The 12,547-nt window shown below is 52.3% G+C and overlaps 1 protein-coding gene across 5 annotated transcripts in view; it reads right to left on the bottom strand.

Annotated features, from left to right (window-relative positions):
- The window catches only part of TBL1X (transducin beta like 1 X-linked), a 226,544-nt gene that overhangs the window by 19,952 nt on the left and 194,045 nt on the right, over window positions 1-12,547 (bottom strand). For 4 of the 5 annotated variants that reach the window (XM_082448104.1, XM_082448103.1, XM_082448106.1 and 1 more), the window contains 4 exons: window positions 6,979-7,124; window positions 3,582-3,834; window positions 1,025-1,157; window positions 506-647 (listed from right to left, as the gene is read on the bottom strand). In XM_082448104.1, the coding sequence (XP_082304230.1) occupies window positions 506-647; window positions 1,025-1,157; window positions 3,582-3,834; window positions 6,979-7,124 (674 nt within the window). Of the gene's footprint in view, window positions 1-505; window positions 648-1,024; window positions 1,158-3,581; window positions 3,835-4,898; window positions 5,026-6,978; window positions 7,125-12,547 lie in introns of those variants that run through there. The other variant, XM_082448107.1, reaches the window with a different exon arrangement.

Here is a 12,547-nt window from a genome sequence, read left to right as displayed (position 1 = left end):
ACTGTGCGAAAAGCTATCGTGAGACTCCTGGAGACTTAGGTGAGCTCTTAGCAATATATGCAAATAGAGAAGAGTGGCGAAATGACAGAATATGCATAAACATGATAAAGGGCAAGAAAATCAAAAGATGTTCCAATCAACAACAAAAAAAAATACAGTGAGTTCTGTGTCTCTCACGTATTAAATGCACGTAACACAGGTGCTCAAGCGTCAGGGTGGAAAGCCATCTTTCCTTCGTGACAACTCACAGAGCGCCAGCAGAACGGGTTCCCCGATAAAACCACCAGACTCCATCCTGCCAATGTGTGGCTACTGAACACCCGGCTAGAGGCCCGCCAACACGGAGGGCCTCGGGAGGAGCGCTCAGAAACGGGGGCCAGCCCCCCAGGGTGGGCTGACCAACAACACTGCCCCCTTCCTGCGTCTGCCCGGCTCCATCACCATCACGGCGGCCCTCGCTGTGGTTTACAGATGTTCAAGGGTCTGGGCGGTGGCGGAGGCTTACGTTCCAGTCCAGCGAGGTCACGTCTTTGTTACTGGGGACGTCATGCCCCCCCTCCCGTATACAGTGCCTCAGCACGAGCTGCGTGGAGCCCCCGTTGCTGTTTTCATTGAGGTTCCATATCCTCGCGGTCGAATCTCCAGATCTGTGCAAGGAACACACACAGCCTTCAGCTTCCGGTCCCAGGGCCAGCAATGCTCATCACTACTTGCTGTCTGGCTAGGTCAGGCATCCTCGGCACGGGGTCCGCCGTCTTTTTCATATCGCTGACTCACAGTGGTTTTCTCTTCCCGACCTTTTTTGCACTTCGTAATTTAGAAGTGTCTGTGCACTGCTCCCCACCCCGCTGAGAAAACGGCTGGACCGGGCACTTCTGCACAGCCTGAGGTACTCGGGGTGCCCCAAGCCCTGGTCTGCACTCACTGGGAAGATGCCACCGACAAGGTACAGAGGGAGCACATGTCCTGGGAGGGAGAACTCGGGACACCCAGACCCTGGGCACCCCCAGCCGGACACCCTTACCCGGAAGCCAGGAGATCACTGACAGGGTTCCAGGCACAGATGAACACCTCAGACTCATGGCCCCGAAGGACTGTGGCTTTGTTGGGTGGAATCTCCACGTCTCCGTCTATTTCCATTGGTTTCGAATGATTATCTGTCACAGGAAACAGGAAAAGACACAGGTCTGACGGATACCAAGGAAACTCATCCTCAGGGCGTGTGGGTTTTACAAACAACCTCCTGTGCTGTCACCCATGATGATTACAACCAAATCATTTTGTGTAATTTAGTAGCTATGTTACATCTCTTTACAGTCTCCAAACTTGATAGAGGAATAAAAACTGGCATTTATTCTTTATAACTAGGGCGAGGCTAATTTCTAACCACAGCTGGAACAAGACTGGACGAAAAGATAACAGCCAGCTGGCTCCTGAGCAGAGCCGGAAGGTTCCTTCTCTTGACGGGACAGCAGATCTTACCTGGAAGCACCCCTGTGAGGTGCTTATCTGTGACGCTCCTTACCTGTGACGCTACCACGGGGGCATGCCATCCTTCTGCCAGAAGGCTTGCCACCCTCAACCCCGCTGCCTTCAAACACCCTCAGAGTCTTGGGACTCAAATGCTATTTTCCGACTGGAGTCATCTGCGTACCATGCTTTTCAAGCCAAGCAGAACCACCAGGCTTCCGAACCCAAGCAGTCCTCCCTCCAGATGACCCACAGGGTCCAGGCTCTGGAAGGGTGACAAGGCATGCTAAGTGCCACCCAGAAGAGACTCACCCTGGATAGTGGCCGTTTTCCCCCTATGTGGCACAAGAAACAAGATTCTTGAAGATCAGAACGAAGGATCACTTCAGAGACTACATTCAGGCCACAGCCTGCCTTGTAGCGAGATGGGAGCAAAAAGCAGGTGGGACTAGAGTTCGTGGGAAAAAAGTGAGAGTGGGTGCACGTGGGATGGGCTGCCGGTCAGCCCTCAGGTGGAAAGCAACGCCCAGGGAGGGACTCCTGAAGCAAAGGCTACCTGCCTGCCAGCCGCCAGCGTTCCTGAAGGCATGCACCGGTCTCCACGTGGCCACACTCCCTTAGAGGGTAAGATTTAAAATACACGGTGCAATTTATAACTGCGCAAAATTTCTGTCTCGGCAGATTCTCAGAGCTCACCAATTACGATCACTGCCTGGGGCGGAAGACTAAGACGACAATGACACGTACCTCCTTCCTGTTTTCTTTATTTTTGGCGCCTTGAGGGATGTATCCCATGGGAGTGGGCAGCCCATAAATGATCTGTGGGTACAAGCCACCTATTTTTTCTTCTTCTTTCCCTGTCCCGTCATTTTGGACCTCGTTAATAGTGATCACGGGGCCTGCCGGCGGGAGGTCTTTTCATCTGACGCTAGATAGATGGGCTTTAAACCATCCCGCTGTAACATACCCCGCGCTGCAGCCTGCCCCGGCTTCCCGCGCAGCGCTGGAGCTGCATCTCGACTCTAGCGGGAGCGGGCTTGTGCCGGGGCGGGGCGGGGGGGGGGGGGGAATGACCTGCCCCCGCGGGGGCGGCACGGCCGCTCGGAGGGAAATGAGTTTCAAAGGAGGAAGCACACACACGCGTGCACACACTCACACGCACGTGCACAACGCGCACACACGCTCTGAGCTTAGACCTTGAAGCCGTCTCCAAGTTGATAAGCCTAACGTCAAAGTGCCGGCAGGTTCCCTGGGCAAAGATTCACGCTCTCCGACTTGTCTGCCACACACTTTTGGGCCATTACCTAACGGGGACCCTGCTGCAACCACCAAGTAAGACGGCACTTGCTGTGTGGGCCGGGTGCCCTGTCAGTGACCGGGAGCTCCGAGCGTTAGGTCAGAGTCTGTCCGCGAGGCCGGAGGACGGCGCGCGGGCCTCCGATCTGTGCCGGACAGCAATCACAAGGGGCAACAAATGAGTCCTCAGAGCAGCACGATCTCCCGAAGCTGAGGACGTGTAAGTGAAGAACGTCGTGTCCAAGGATCTCGGTGACAAACCAGAGCACGAAGCCCTCCCGGCCACGGAGGAAGCAAACCCCGGACGTCGACTCACACGCACCGCGCAGCAGGCAGGAAAGCCAGGACGTCGCCGCATACGCACCGCGCAGCGGGCAGGAAAGCCCGGACGTCGCCGCATACGCACCGCCCAGCGGGCAGGCAGGCCCGGACGTCGCCGCATACGCACCGCGCAGCGGGCAGGAAACCCCGGACATCGCGCATACGCACCGCCCAGCGGGCAGGAAACCAGGACGTCGCGCATACGCACCGCCCAGCGGGCAGGAAAGCCAGGACGTCACCGCATACGCACAGCCCAGCAGGCAGGAAACCCAGACGTCGCGCATACAGGAAAGCCCGGACATGGCGCATACGCACCGCCCAGCAGGCAGGCCCGGACGTCGCCGCATACGCACCGCCCAGCGGGCAGGAAACCCAGACGTCGCGCATACGCACCGCCCAGCGGGCAGGCCCGGAAGGCGGCTGCGGGACTTGCCCAGGCTCGGAGGAGAGAGAGAAGCTGCCGGGAGCGCGAAGCTCTGCAGCCCCGCACTCACTTATTGCGTGTGCTCCGTTCTCCTCCCCGTTCACCGTGGCCTCGCCGTTCTTTGGTGGATTCTGCTGGGAAACGGCCGCCGGGGCCGCCGCCGTCGCCGGGGCCGCCGCCGCCGCCGCCGTGGCCGCCACGCTGGCCTGCTGCTGCGCCAGCTTCTCTCGGAAGGCCTGCTGCCGCGTCTGCACCACGTCGGGCATCACCGCGTCGATCAGGGACAGCGACTCTATGGGGCGGCCGTCAAACACCGTGCCGTCCTGCGGACAGAGCCCAGGCACAGACATCAGCTCCCAGCGAGACGGGCGCGCGGCGGGGACGGACACGAGGCTCCCGGGAACCGCGGGCCGCCGAGGAGGCCGCGCCGGACCGGGCGTCCCGAGCCAGGGGAGGGGATCACGGAGTGGGCAGGCGGGCAGGGGCCGGCAAGAGTGAGCGTCGTGGCGGGCCCGGTGTGCCTGCTGCTGCCACAGGGCACCCGACACTCGGCAAATACCCACCTGAATCCGGATACTTCCTGTCACGACAAGAGGGCTACCCCTGACGCACTGGTCCTCGACAGGGGGGTGATTTTACCCCCTCGGGGGACACTTGGTCAAGTCTGGAGGCATTTCTGGCTGTCACGACTGTGGAGGTGCTCCTGGCACCTGGTGGGTGGAGACCAGGGATACTGCGCCACACCCCACAGGGCCCAGGACGGCCCCGTAGCAAGCAGTGATCTGACCCCCAAGTGTCAAGACTGCCGAGGGGGGGAAACCCCGCCCAGGCGCTCTGACAAGTGTGCAACCACTCCCCTTTGATGTCACAGACGTATCTTCGGACACCGCGGGCCCAAATCAGACATTCCTGCACCACTCACGATCTGATTCCTAATGCGTCTGTCCGTCTGATGTAATAAAACCCACACATCTGCTACCACATGAAATGACTTCCTGGGAGCAGGGCACAGACTAACACAGCCATGACAGTCTAACAACAGCATTGTTTAGTTACCATTCCTATTTTCCGAACTTCCTTTGAGTCTCTGGCTTCCATCGATAATGAAAACATTTCCATACACACTTAGCAACACATGAGAGAGTTCTCTCCTTAGAAAGCGCTCCAAACATTAGTCACATGAAACTCAGGGCCTCTCAGTGTGTCTACTGGATGTGCAAACATGTTTTAGCCTGTTGTCTCACAAATTAGAAAGAACCGAAGGACCTAAGTTTCAGCAACACAGTGTGTGAATGAAACATCACCCCAGCTGACTACAGGTTACTACACAATATTTGAAAATAAGGGAACAATATAATACAGAACATGGGAAAAAGTAGCCAGTCACCTCATCAGCTGCCCAGGTTCCAGCCACGGAGGGGCCAGTGCTGACCAACTGGTCAGCCGGCTTCTACGTCACCTTCTTTCTTCGTATATTCAAGCCCCAAATGGATGATGATTTTGCAAAAGGCTGTAACTGCCCAGGGTGACAAAAAACCTTCTAGTTTAAGCTCTAAAAGCACACTGTCTCACTTTTAACTACCCGAAACCTAAGTGACAAATGAGACGACCTTTCGTTCTCCTCTGGACACACTGGACTTTGAATTGCCAAGGGAGAGAAGGTACGGGGGCTTCTCCGCAGATGAAAGACGTGGAAACTGGGGCAGGGGGGCGCAGGGGCAGGGGGAAGGGAAATCCAGTCTCACTCAGCATCACACAGTCTGAGAGCTGGTGGGGCCTCTGGGGTCCTGTAACCCTATCCCCACACGTGTTCGTTCTGTGGAAAGAGAGACGCGACGGGGCTTCAAGTTGCTGGTGGAAGATCCCAGGCACCCAATGTAAGACAAGGAAAGAGGAGACTGCCCGTTGCTAGGCAAGAAAGAGCACAGGGTAGGCAGACACTCCGGTGTTTTCAAGGACGTGGGGTTTTGGAAAACAGCAGAGGGATACACGTGACAGAACACAAGATACATTCCTTCTGTAGTTTTAAAAGCTGAAGAGAAAGTGGAGTTCAATGCTATGCATAAGACAGGCTTGTAAGGGTGAGAGCAGTTCAGAGGGAGAGGGGATGGAGGAAACTGGAAAGGTTCGGGAAGATGGGCCCGAGGGTGCTGTGACCTGGGAAGGGGACACTTGGTGGTACAGAGGGGCATGTGGGCAGTGGACGGCGTCAGCTGTGCAGGATGGACCGTGGCAGAAGGCGGGAAGTTGGGGCAGAGCGGCGTGCCAGACCGAGGTGGGAGAAACGAGGGCAGAAAGAAGGAGAAAGGGCGGGAAGTGCGGTGAAAATAAGAGGGGCTCAGACCAAGATGCAAGGGAGGCCTCGGATATCACAGGAGGCCCTGGGCATCTTCACAGCACGATCCCAAGAGCAAAAGAGAACAGGGGAGAGGGGCACTGTTTTCAACCAAAAGAGCCCATTTAAAAATTGGTATGAAGTTGGCCCAAGTACTCCTTGTGCCCCAATCTATAAAGAGGGAGGGGACACTGTGCCCCAATCTATAAAGAGGGAGGGGACACTGTGCCCCAATCTATAAAGAAGGAGGGGACACTGTGCCCCAATCTATAAAGAAGGAGGGGACACTGTGCCCCAATCTATAAAGAGGGAGGGGACACAAACAAATTGGAGTGACTTAAATTTATAATTATGGATACAAGTGCCCCCTTCCCCTGCAGCTCTTCAATGAGTAACAAAACCATCCCTTGGAATCCTCTCGAACACAACAGTCCTCATCTATCCTCCGTGGTCTCGGGCTGTGCCCTCTGTTGGGTTCACACGAAACACAGATTCTAGGCAAATGTTTCCTAGGATCCCTCTTCAACTGCATTGCTCAAAATATTCCAGGGGGGAGGGCATTTTCTGTGCACGTGCAAGGCCCACACCTGTCCCGAAGTACCCCTGACCCTTGAACAACACAGGTCTGAACTGGGAAGGTCCACTATACACGGATTTTTTTTCAACACATTTACTACTATGTTAACCATCCGCGGTTGGTAGAATCCACGGATGTGGAATCTACGGATACAGGAGGGCTAACAGTGGGACCTGAGCACTACAGATATTGGTACCTGGGTCAGGTCGTGGAACCAATCCCCGGTGCATACCCAGGGATGACCATATAAACCAGCTGCAGATCTGCTGCGTGTTTTTCCCGTTTGGCAACGTAGTGTGACATCAGTCAACAGCTGGCGATCTGCGCATGGATATGGAAAACACAACCACCTAAAGGGCCTCGGAAGATTGCTCCTTGGGTACAACAGAAGCGCCATCCCTCACTGGAGAAAGTATTTACCGCAAGGAGAGAAGGAACCCTATCTGACTGTGAGAGATGGTGGGGAACTGCGTGCTAAGGTGACGCGTCTTCCCAGCGCGCGCACGCACGCTCCAGGGTCTGCGCGGCTTGGGCCCGCCCCCGGGGTGCACGTACCTCGTTGATGCTGATCTCGGCCTCCACATACTGCAGGCCCTTCTGCAGGATGGAGATGAGGGCAGCCGGCGGCACTAGAGTCCCATTGATGTTGGACTGGCTTATGTGGCTCTCGATACCGAATGTGAACGCCGAGTGGGAAAAACCTGCAACGAGATAGGGAGGCCAGGGTTCTGTGAAGCCTGGACCGAGGGTGGAAGGCACAGCCACTGAGACCTAAAAGGCGGCACCGCTGATGTCAGACGCGCTTAATAGCAGAAGGGACGTGGCCGCAGGATGCCCGGCCTCTGATGTGGGGTGTCGTGGGCAGGATCCGGCAGAGAGAGGGAGAGATGCAGACCAAGGCAGGCCTCTGCTTGCACGGGACGGGAAAACAGCTGTAAAGGTAGAGCCCTTTCGGCGTTATTAAAAGCGAAACAGGCCCGTGTCTGCCCGGGTTAAAGGTTTCTGTTACAGAAATCAGACTCCAGGGCTCTGTGCCTGGGTTTGCAGGGCTCCTTCCAGAAGTTCATGCTTATGTCTGTCTGCGCCCTCCTTGCAGTGCTCACGGCAAATGAATCTCACCACCCACTGTCCGAAGAAAAAGAGGCTGGTCCGGACTCAGTGGTGTGGCCTTGGGTCATTAACCGAAAACCTAGGCGATCCCCTTGGCTAAGAGGTGCTGGGTTCCCCCATTCCTCCCCTAGCACCCCTCGCCAAGTGCCTCTGTAGGAAGCTGCTGACAACACTAGGCAAGTGAGAGGTGCTTGCAGATAAGGCATGGATGGAGCTGCTTGGATGAAAACTTTGGGAGAAAAGTCAGGACGGTGACGGCAGGTAGCAAGCAATGCCTGTTTCAATGAAGGAGGGCACAGGGCAGGGCAGGAGGACCTGGGGGGTCCATGGGGGACGGCGGTGCGGGTCCGAGGCACAGGTTGCCTTTTGCTCTGTCAGACCCTCACCTGTGTGGGTCCCGGGCAGCACGCTCCCACGGTGTCTCCGCCATGAGCGCCTTCCCATCACCCCTGGCTCATCCTACGTGCTGGGGGTGGCTGGCGGGGGTCTCCCTGCCTCTCGAGCCACACTCACGTTCATCAGCCCAGCGGGCCCCCCGTCCTCCATCAGAGTCAACATCCTCAGTGCTTCTGCCTTTCCTTACCAAAACACAACCAGCCTTTGCAATAAACAAAACGCTCAGCAGATGGGAATGTTCCCTCACGCGAGAAGAGCTCTGTCTGCATCTGCGTCCCTTTCTCTCTCCACTCCCTCCTCCCCACCCCACCTCCTGCTCATGGCCTCGTTATTAAGAATATATAAAATAGGCACTTGATACTTATTTCAAGAGTAGTACTGTAGCTGCTATTAACTTGTGTATATTTCTTTATGCAGTGTAACCCCCTAAATTAGATTGTACAGGAGTGTATATTTCTTTATGCAGTGTAACCCCCTAATTAGATTGTACAGGAGAGTGTATATTTCTTTATACACTGTAACCCCCTGAATTAGATTGTACAGGAGAGTGTATATTTCTTTATGTAGTGTAACCCCCTAAATTAGATTGTACAGGAGAGTGTATATTTCTTTATGCAGTGTAACCCCCTAAATTAGATTGTACAGGAGAGTGTATATTTCTTTATACACTGTAACCCCCTAAATTAGATTGTACAGGAGAGTGTATATTTCTTTATGCAGTGTAACCCCCTGAATTAGATTGTATGGGAGAGTGTATATTTCTTTATGCAGTGTAACCCCCTAATTAGATTGTACAGGAGAGTGTGTATTTCTTTATGCAGTGTAACCCCCTAAATTAGATTGTACAGGAGAGTGTATATTTCTTTATACACTGTAACCCCCTAAATTAGATTGTACAGGAGAGTGTATATTACTTTATGCAGTGTAACCCCCTAAATTAGATTGTACAGGAGAGCACCTCGGAGGCTCTCCCCGCACAGGGTGCCTCTGCTCCTACTCTCTGAAGGACACGAACAAACGCCCTTTGCAGTCAGCCTTCCCTTCTCCCTCTAACTTGTTTTCTCTCTCTCTGCCCTCCGTTCCCCTACCCACTCCTGCCAGAACAGAACCACCCACCCCTGTGTTAACCAATGACTCTATCCCCCCGAGTCTCTGCCACCCTGTGGACAGTCTTAATCTCCAAGCTTTTATCACTCATTTTCCGGCAAGGGGTAGACTAGAAAAATCTGAGGTCAATGGATGGAGCTGGACCGAGTGGGTTCTTGGCCGGACTCCCCATCTCATGGGCTCATCCCTATATACTCCGGGCCACAACGGCTTCTCTCTCGTAAGAATCCTTCCTGGGTGACAGCCCCGCCCACCTGGCTCCTACCATCTCTCCCATTCGTGTCTCCACCAGCTGATGGGACAGGATACTGGACTGAGAGCCATATGTTACCCTCCTGGTATCTCCACAAGGTCTAGTGCAGGACTACGCCCGCCGCGGTAGTAATAAAGTAACACCCGCCAGCCCTTACACGGTACGCACTCTCAGGCACTGCTCCAAGGACTTCCTCCTAATTCCATAACCCTCTGCAGTCATTCCCTCGTTCTCTTTTCTCCCTTTTACGGATCGGGTCCTGAGATCTCCTGAGGGTAACTGACAGACCCCAATCACTAGCTCCAAACTCAGGTAGTAGGACACCAATCGCAGCCCACCACAAAATTCCACCTAGAAACTTCTACAGAGTGTTCCACCAGAGCACAGCTTTGACTGTGACCAGGGCTCCCGAGAAATACATCTCAGTGACTGATGGAGCAGCTGTGGGAGAAAAGTCAAACTTTTGGTGTATGTCTTAGTCCGTTCCAGCTGCTATAACAAAACACCACACACTGGGTGGTGTCAGCAGCAAACATTTTTTTCTCACAGTTCCGGAGGCTGAAGTCCAAGATCAAGGTACTGGCAAATTCAGTGTCTGGTGAGAGCCCACTTCCTGGTCCACAGATGACTGTCTTTTCCTTGTAACCTCACAAGGTGGTAGGGGCAAGAGAGCTCTGTGCGGCCTCTTAGAAGGGCACCAATCCCATTCATGAGGGCCCCATCCTCATGACCTAATCACCTCCTAAAGGCTCTGCCTCCAAATATCACACTGGGGATTATGCTTCAGCATATTTGTGTGTGTGTGTGTGTGTTCGGAAGGGAAATACAAAATTCAGTCTATAGAAGTATTATTTCATTCATCTACTCACCCACTCATTTATTCCCTCAAGTATCACAGGGCCATAGAAATGCTACTTTTTTTTTTAATTTTTGAATTTTATTTTATTAATTTTTTAATACAGCAGGTTCTTATTAGTTATCCATTTTATACATGTCAGTCCCAATCTCCCAATTCATCACACCACCACCCCTGCCACTTTCCCCCCTTGAGGTCCATACATTTGTTCTCTACATCTATGTCTCTATTTCTGCCCTGCAAACCGGTTCATCTGTACCATTTTTCTAGGTTCCACATATATGTGTTAATATATGATATTTGTTAGCAATGCTACTTAAGTCACATGAAACACAGCAGATTCTGACTACCTTACCACCTTTAATCAAACCTGGGCACTTTGTGTCCATTATCTCAATCTTCACAGCAGCTGTTCAGAGTTGGTGTTTCTGTTTTACACATGAGAAGGACAAATGCTGGAGAAATAAGATAAGCTGTCCAAGGTTCATACATGTGATGAGAGGCTGAACTAGAATTTCAACTCTAGACTATGTGACTCCAAGATTCACCTTTTTAACCTTACTTACTCTAAGACCCAGAGGCACAGGAACCAGAATTCTTAAATTCTCCAGGTGGATGCCAAGTCCATTCCCAGCTGGACCACCAGCGGCTCTGGATCAGCGGCAGCCACAGATACAGTGCCAGCAACTTGTCAAGAACTGGGTGCAAACCCACTTCTAAGCCAAGACTTGAATACGTCCTTGATTGCTCTCTTTATCTGGGTTGGGTATAGAGTTTGGTTGCATAACTTTCTTATCTCTCCACGTGATACTGCTCTTCAAAGTAGATTCCATTTCTAGAACATGTTGATGACGATACTCAGTGAAGGACTGCTGAAAGAAGGGGATGGAGCAGTGAAGACGAATGGGGGGGTGGGGTGGGAGTCTGAGGCTTCTGCAAAGAGGAGGGCTGAAAGCCATCTGCTAGAAGGAACGTCCCCCCACTAAAGCAACATGATGACTAAGCAGGATAAAGCTCTATAAGGGAACCATGACCTTGAACATCTGATGAACACTTGGGTCCGCTATTGGAGATGACAGTAAATCATGACTGGAAACCAGGTTATCTTCAGACCCTTGCTGTAATGTTCCATGTCACTGCTGAAAAGAGGCCTCCTATTTGTTTAAATTTACACTAGCTGCATTTCTTTGGACAGATCTCTGTGTGGCCTCCAAATCAACGGTTGCTTTCAGTCCATTTGTTTTTAAGACTTTCTTCTTGGTTTCTGGCCAACCAGGTTTCATCAAGGCAAGTGGGAGGGCCAGGCAGACAATGTGTCAGGAGTCCTGGGTTCCATCCTCGCTCAGCCACACAGGGGCTGAGTGTCTGGGCCCGGCCACTTCACTGGGCTGGGCCTCCACTTCCTTTACTACCACGCGGGGCTAAGGAGTACCTCAAGGAGCTGAAGGGAGAATCAGAGGCGAGAGCAGCTGGAGCACAGACACTTTTTCTATTTTAAATTTATTTTATTGAAGTATGGCTGATTTACAACGTTGTGTTAATTTCTGATGTACAGCAAAGTGGTTCCGTTATACATATACACAGTCTTTTTCATATTCTTTCCCATTACGGTTTATCACAAGATTTTTTAAAAAAATTTTATTGAAGGATAGTTGACTTACAATGTTAATTTCTTCTGTACAACAAAGTGACTCATTTATACATATATATTCTTTTCCATTATGATCTGTCACAGAACATTAAATATAGTTCCCTATACTATACCTTATTGTTTATCCACTCTACATATAATAGTTTGCATCTGCTAATCCCAAACTCCCACTCAATCCCTTCCCCGCCCTCCCCCTTGGCAACCACAAGTCTGTTCTCTGTCTGTTTCTGTTTTGTAGATAGGTTCATTTGTGTCATATTTTAGATTCCAGCTATAAGTGATATCCTATGGTATTTGCCTTTCTCTGTCTGACTTACTTCGCTTAGTATGATCATCTCTAGGTCCATCCATGTTGCTGCAAATGGCATTACTTCATTCTTTTTTATGGCTGCGTAGTAAGTAATCCATTATATATATGTACCACATCTTCTTTAGCCCATTCATCTGTCGATGGACATTTACATGGTTTCCACAGATGCTTTTTAATCTAGATAGAAGACCATGAACTAGTGGAAACATCCCTTTTCCATGTTGCCTTGTCCATGCAAAGAGGACAACTGACGTCGCTAGGGTACTTCCCGGTTCTGGAATTCACTCACCGTGGAACAGGGGGATGTCCTCAGCCTCTGTCAGGGAGGCCTGCTTGAGCACTTCCTCTTAGGTCACAGTTGCTGCCCTGTGCCAAGGTGCTGCGTAATGCGCCACCTTGGAAGCCTGGCATCTCCAGGAAGGATGCCCCTGTGTTGGGGGT

Source organism: Balaenoptera physalus (genome assembly GCF_965194825.1).
Source record: "Balaenoptera physalus genome assembly, chromosome: Y".
In the NCBI taxonomy this organism is placed as follows: domain Eukaryota; kingdom Metazoa; phylum Chordata; class Mammalia; order Artiodactyla; family Balaenopteridae; genus Balaenoptera; species Balaenoptera physalus.
This window is presented reverse-complemented; position numbering and strand designations above follow the sequence as displayed.